The sequence below is a fragment of the Myotis lucifugus genome, unplaced genomic scaffold, assembly GCF_000147115.1.
Source record: "Myotis lucifugus unplaced genomic scaffold, Myoluc2.0 scaffold_11, whole genome shotgun sequence".
NCBI classification, from domain to species: domain Eukaryota; kingdom Metazoa; phylum Chordata; class Mammalia; order Chiroptera; family Vespertilionidae; genus Myotis; species Myotis lucifugus.
The window spans coordinates 454,333-461,723 of NW_005871059.1; the positions used below are offsets into that span (position 1 = coordinate 454,333).

Here is a 7,391-nt window from a genome sequence, read left to right on the forward strand (position 1 = left end):
CTCGTTACTGTGACTGCATCCCAGACAATTTGCATATTCCTCTATTAGTATAGTTAATTAGGGATTTTATAATCATTTTTGGCTTGTTAAACTTGAAAGCCCCTTAAATCTGTTATTTAAATTTCCCAACTTGATTTTGGGGCTTTCAAGAGTATATTTTATTATAAAGTTGGTGTCCCCTATTTAGAGAACAAGAAATACAGTAAAAGATGAATAATCACTGACATAAAATTTTTTTTGAAAACTTGTGTTAAATGAGACTAGGAGGATACAAATGAAATGAATAATAATAATAACTGAAAAACTCTCATAGTGAACAATTTCAAAGAAAGTATCAGAACTCGCATTTAGTGAAAAGAAAGAAGCACAGAGAAAATTTAGGAAATGGAAAACTAGCAAATCAGACTTCTGAATGAGGATAAATAAGCAGTATAACTGTGCACATTCACCTATCTGTTTATTTTAAGAAGAATATAATTTGTGGCCCTAGCTGGTTTGGCTCAGTGGATGGAGTGTCGGCCTGCGCACTGAAGGGTCCCAGGTTCGATTCTGGTCAAGGGCACATGCCCAAGTTGCAGGCTTGATCCCCAGTAGGGGGCGTGCAGGAGGCAGCCAATCAGTTTCTCTCCCATCGTTGTTTCTGTCTCTCTCTCCCTTCCTCTCAGAAATGAATAAAAATATATTAAAAATATATATATAATTTGTGGAGTCACCATTAGGTTAGCATGGCAGTCCTGTAATGGGAAAAAAAAGTTTGAATTTATTTTTGCACTTTCTGGTGTGGCTCCATGGTTAGACTCTTCACCTGTGGACAGAAGGGGGGAGGGAGGTGCATGCGGGAGGCAACCAAATGATGTGTCTCTCTCACATTGATGTTTCTCTCCCCTTCTCCCCCCTCCCTCCATTCCACTTTCTGTAAATATCATAGAAGAAATATCTTTGGTTGAGGATTAACAAAACAAAACAAAAGTTTGAATTTTTAAAATCAGAGACCTTGGTGTAACATTTTAATTCCAGGTATTTCATATATGCCCTCTAAGGCCTATTAGCTATTGATTTGAAATGGAAAATGGACAGGGTGATTGACAGCTAACTGCTATTGGGAAAATTACTGAACATGTGGATTAGTTTAGCCTCCAGGGGCTGTGCCACGCTTGGATTGGGAAGAAAGAGGTGTTCCCGGGAATGAGCACACCTCTGACCTGTCTCTCTGGGCTGGAACTCAGCTACATGATATGAGCAGGTCTCTTCTCAAGGTCTCTTTTTCTTTTGCAAAGTGTAGCAATACCATTTAGGTAATTCTGAGATATTTTATAAGAGGGAGAGAGGGTGCAGATAGAGGTGGGAATGTGACAGACTTAGAGTTGGGTTTTCTTGCCTTGTTCAGTTGGGTCTAAATGACAGCAGTGACTTAGTGTGGCTCCTCGGACATTTGTATAGGCTGCACTACATCCTGCCCTCTCTCCTTTCTTACTGATTTTAGACCCACTCGGGGAATCGGTCAGTGTTACTGACCTCTTCCTGTATACCCTGTAATAATTACTTCCTTATGTATAAATGACAGTTTGTATTCCTTGGAGAACTTTATTCAATATAGGTCCAGAGCCATTCATATGAAACAAAATCTTTAATAACGTCCACACGTGTCTTTGCAATGGCATTGGTTATGTTTTACGGGGATAAATAAGCAAAATAGGAAGTGTTAGCATACCTTTACAAGCAGACATAACTTACTAGGCAAGTGGTTTAAGTGATGAGAACAGAAACTCAGCAGAAGAGGGACATGCAAGGGAGAACAATAAGGAATTATAATTGGAACAAGAGTGGTAATGCCAGTCTTTCTCAAGAAGGATGCAAATAATATTTAAAAGTATATGGAAATGACCAATTATCATATCTAATAGCCGGAGCCCATTTGAGAGGGAAGGAACTGAATTCTGTTTGTCTTTGTGTCCCTGTATCTTATACCATATGGTCTTGCAAAACTGAATGTCACTTTTGATTTAGAGCTTATAGGGAAAACAAAACAAAACTTGAGGTTAGGATCTGAGGTTAGGCATATGATGAAAAGTTCTAGGCAATAGGTATTTGGTTGGAGATAGGAAAGCCTGGAATTGAAATGTGTACAGTAGTCTCCCCTTATCCATGGGTCATATGTTCCAAGACCCTCCAAGTAGGTGCCTAAAACCGAGGATAGTACTGAACCCTAATCAACTTCTTCAACTTGTTAGTTTCTTCATCAACAGATGTGGCTCTCCAGTAATTTTTATATTTTCAGTCCAAATCTATTCCTGAATCTGTAACCATCCCTTACTTGCAGTAAATGGCTTGGTGTACTTCTTTTAGGGGATCCCTTGCTTAAGTCTTCATATAGGCACTATGCTTTCTGGTGCGACACATTGCTGTCAATCAGAACACGTGTTCTGTTCATGTCTTCCACCCATGAATTTAATGTCTCTTTCCATCTTAACTTATCATGCACATCTTTTACAGTTTGAGGTAAGACAGCAAAACTACCACAGATTTCCTTTTCCTTCATAATTTCATGGATAGAAGATTCATTCTTACCATAGATCTTAACAACCTCAGTGTAGGACTTTTTCCTTCTCTTAGTAAATGGAGAACTTTCATCTTTTCACCTAAAGGAAGCACTTAACGCTTCTCTTTGGCATATCTGAGTTGTCAGTATCATTACTCTTGCACTTTGGGCCATTATTAAGTAAAATAAGGGTAACATGAACACAAGCATTGCAATACCTGGACAGCTGATCTGATACTGAGGTGGCTACTACGTGACGGTCAGGAAGCTTGTACAGCATAGAGATGCTGGGCAAAGGGTTGATTCACATCCTGGGCCCTGACAGACCAGGACGGTGGGAGTTTTCACGAGGCTACTCAGAACAATGCATGGTTTAAAACTTATGAATAGTTTATTTCTGGAATTTTCTGTTTAATATTTTCAGGCCACTGTTGACCATGGGTAACTGAAACCATGGACAATGAAACCACGGATTGGAGCGGGGGGGACTATGCTATCTTTTAAAAACTGCAGTGTGTATAATGGGATGAAGGCAAAGGAAATGGTTTATTTTGTTTGTGTTTTTTTTTAATTTTATTGATTTTTTTACAGAGAGGAAGGGAGAGGGATAGAGAGTTAGAAATATTGATGAGAGAGAAACATCAATCAGCTGCCTCCTGCACACCCCCTACTGGGAATGTGCCTGCAACCATGGTACATGCCCTTGACTGGAATCGAACCTGGGACCCTTCAGTCCACAGGCCAACGCTCTATCCACTGAGCCAAATCAGTCAGGGCTATTTTGTTTGTTTTTAATGAGTTAACAGTAGTCTTTTTATTTTCTTTTTTCAAAAATATATTTTTATTGATTTCAGAGGGGGTAGAGGGAGAGAGGATAGACATATCAATGATGAGAATCATTGATTGGCTGTCTCCCACACGCCCCACACTAGGGATTGAGCCTGCAACCTGGGCATGTTAGGAAATAGAACTGTGACCTCCTGCTTCATAAGTCAAAGCTCAACCACTGAGCCACACTGGTCAGACAGTAGTCTTTGTTTTTCTTAGCGTAATCACAAAAATCATTTATAAATTCTCTATTAATATATTGCCTTTGAGAAAGAGTGAAGAGGTTGTTAAAGGATTAACAAGTGATAATTTTAGATTCTAGATATCACTATCAAAAGCTTAATAGGCCTATCACCAGAAACCATGGCAGGGAACTGAAAACTAGAGAGCATTTCCTTCTGTTTCTGAGCAGTACACATGCTTGGTAAAGTGATTAAGATGAGGTCATTTACATAGACAGGATGGCACTATAACTTCTTTGAAAAATAGCAACATTTGTAGTTAGTTGGAAACTAGAGGCCCAGTGCATGAAATTCATACATGGATAGGGTCCCTAGGCCTGGCCAACCATCAGGGCTGATCAGGGCCTTCTGGCTGTCGCCCGGGGCCTTCCTTTGTTCCATGCCACCCCCTGGTGATCAGCGCACATCATAGTGAGAGATCAAACTCCAAGTCGAACTTCTGAGGGGAGACTTTGCATATTAGCCTTTTATATAGAGAGAAGATAATCAATTATAATACCATTTAAAAATTATTTGTTAGGAGCACACTTCTATAAATAAAAAGGTGCTTTAAAGTAGTCTTGACACACCTAGTGTTACTCAGGCAACCTGATCCATGCCACCCCCTGGTGATCAGCGCACATCATAGTGAGAGATCAAACTCCAAGTCGAACTTCTGAGGGGAGACTTTGCATATTAGCCTTTTATATAGAGAGAAGATAATCAATTATAATACCATTTAAAAATTATTTGTTAGGAGCACACTTTCTATAAATAAAAAGGTGCTTTAAAGCAGTCTTGACACACCTAGTGTTACTCAGGCAACCTGAATCCATCAGACATGCCATGAGTTGTCCTAGATCAACAGGTTTTCCATTTATTTGAAAATGAGCATCTTAAGCAATAGAAAAATTTAAAAAAATTTTTTAATTGATTTTGTATTTTTTAGAAAGAGAGAGAAACATTGATCAGCTGCCTCCTGCATACCTCCAGCTAGGGATGGAGCCCACAATGCAGGCATGTGCCCTGATTAGGAATGGAACTGACAACCATTCGGTACATGTGATGGTGCCCAACCACCTGAGCGGCACCTGAGCCACACTAGGGCAGTAGTAGAAAACTTCTTTATTGAAATTTTCTATGTAATTTCCCTGATTTCTTAAGTAGTCAACACGTTTTTTCTTGATGTGTTCATCAAGGTACTAATCTTGATATGAGTTCAGCATTATAAAGATGGTTTATTTGGAGGTACTGAAAATGTGGATGCAAATGCAGAAGTATGTGTGATATGACAGTTAAATGATCGCTGCTCCTGTATACTTGGCATTAGCTCTTTGGGAAGATGCCCTAAACCAGCCAACTTTAGCTTCTAAAACTATTTTCCCCTTAGTGAGCCTGAGACAGGCATTCTCGCTCTCCTCCTGGAACCATATAAAGAGAATGGTTGCCTACGGACTCTCTTTTAGGCTCTTTTTCCCTGTGTTTGCTCCCTTCAAGTCCCATACTAATATTCATTTACTTATATTCATTTATCTTTTTAATATCTATTTATCTTTTAATGTCAGCATATCTTTAAAAAAGCAACCACATTTCAGCTCTTTACAAATCCTAGGCTGGTGAGGTATTTTTCTTCCTTTTTTTTGGCCTTGTTCAGTTAGTTGTAAATTGCTGTGTCTTATACAGCGTATTTATCACTGTGACTCCTACTGTGGCTGGTAAATGCACCCCCGATGGGTGGTCCGTATTGGTAGGCTATCTGCATGTGACGCACTTAAGGCCCAAAGGGCTGGGGATGAGTTTTTGCACACGCACTTCCTGGTGTTTGCTGCTCTCTTGGGTATTCCTTACTATGCTTTCCCCTTTTTTCTTCTCTCATCATTTATGGAACTGTAATTCTCTTGGACAAAGATAGTGGGTGGGGATGGGATGTTTATCAAAGTCAGAGCAACATTTCCTTTTTCCTATTTACAAAGGCTGCTGTTGAAGAAATCTGGTTGCAGAACACCACGGATTGAATTGGAAGAGATGGGACCCTCATTGGACCTGGTGCTGAGGAGGACACATTTGGCCTCAGATGACCTTTATAAGTTATCCATGAAAATGCCAAAAGCCCTCAAGGTACGTGACTGGTGGATTGTATATTCCACTCTTTCCAAAAAGGATTTGTGGCATACATTAAAGGGCATACCTAAAGAGATCAGTATAACAGATGAAATCAGACTCCCAGAATCAAGAAAAGGGGAAGAAGCAAATAAGCCAACCACAAAGGATAATGAGAGTTGCAGAAACCAGGATCGAGTGTGGCTGAGAACTTTCTGGTAGCCAAGATTGCTGCCAGTTTTCAGCAAAAAGGAAAATTGTTTTGGGTATTGTGAAGACTGGGGAATTAGAGCACAGGATGTGCTTGCATAAAAAGTGTTCTGGCTTTTGAATGGTTTTAAAAGACAAGGAGAGATGACATCTCTGGAATGCCAATAAAGATGATAGTCACAATTCTTTAAGCTAAACACAGGAAATTCTCTCAATGCACGTTAAAGGTTAGTGTAGTCTATTATGTTGCATATCGAAATGTGGGGTCTGACAATTTACTTGGGAATTGTTAGAAATACTGAATCTCATGTCCTGCCCTAGACTTACTGAATCATAATCTGCATTTGAACAAGATCTGCACTTAAATTTGAGAAGGTTGATAAGGACTATAGACTATAGTGGAAATTAGTAAGGTAGTTGTACATTAGATTTTTTTTTTGCCAGTTCATGATACTAGAGACAGTTAAATATATATATTCTATTTCATAGCCAAAGAAAAAGAAAAATATCTCCCATGATACTTTTGGTACAACTTATGGAAGGATTCATATGCAGAAGCAAGACCTAAGCAAACTACAAACCAGAAAAATGAAGGGGCTGAAGAAGAGACCTGTAGAAAGGATAACAGAAGACCAGGAGAGAAAGTCAAAGAGAATTAAAAAAAATTGATGGAACTTGGCAAAAAACTTGTTTCATTGTAGTCTATTGACATAAAGAGAATTATCAAGCACCAGCTATTTCTATGTTTCTTTCTTACAAGATTTTGTATATTGTTATAATAATTTACCTAAAATATATATTATGAACAGTAATAATCTTACTTGAGATATTACACCCTGGTGTGCCGTATTTTTCTCTGGTATATTTCCATCTGTCCACTGCCCTGCAAAGTCCCCTATGTCATTGGGTGGGTGAGTGAGGAGGGGTCTGCAGAACAGCCATGGTATCTCAGAGAATTTCTGAGTTAAGCTTCAGATAAAAGGAGGAAGCCATGAAAAGCAGAAATGGCCCAAAACAACTGTATACACACACAGTAAAGCCTACCACTGGGCTACGCCAGCTGGGGTGAAAGGAAGTTTTGATAGGGGTAGACTGAGAAAGGAGAAAGGGTAGGATTGATGACATGGCACTTTAGGGTACTAGGCAGCTAAAGGTTACACAAAGGCCTTGAGTGCAGCTTGTTTTGAATTTTTATTTTTAATATTTTTATTGAATTTATTGTGGTGGCATTGGTTGGTAAAATGACAGGTTTTAGGCGTACAATTCTATAAGACATCATCTGTATATTGTATGTGTGTTGACCACTTCAAGCCAAGTCTCCTTCCCGTCACCCGTTTATCTCCCCTTTCCCCACTCCTACCTCCCGCCCCTCCCCCATAAGCTATGGTAATGTGTCCATGAGGTTTTTTGTTTGTTTTTGCTTAATCCCTTCACCTTTTTCACCTAGCCTGCCAACCCCTTCCCCACTGACAGATGTTAGTTTGTTCTCTGTA

At 39.4% G+C, this 7,391-nt stretch overlaps 1 protein-coding gene across 1 annotated transcript in view; it reads left to right on the top strand.

Moving 5' to 3' along the window:
* The window catches only part of RPF2 (ribosome production factor 2 homolog), a 28,375-nt gene extending 21,744 nt beyond the window's left edge, over nt 1-6,631 (top strand). The window contains exons 8-9 of the mRNA XM_006109992.2: nt 5,562-5,706; nt 6,388-6,631. Coding sequence (XP_006110054.2) covers nt 5,562-5,706; nt 6,388-6,567 — 325 coding nt within the window. The 3' untranslated portion in view covers nt 6,568-6,631. The remainder of the gene's footprint in view (nt 1-5,561; nt 5,707-6,387) is intronic.
* Nucleotides 6,632-7,391: the final 760 nt, after the last annotated feature.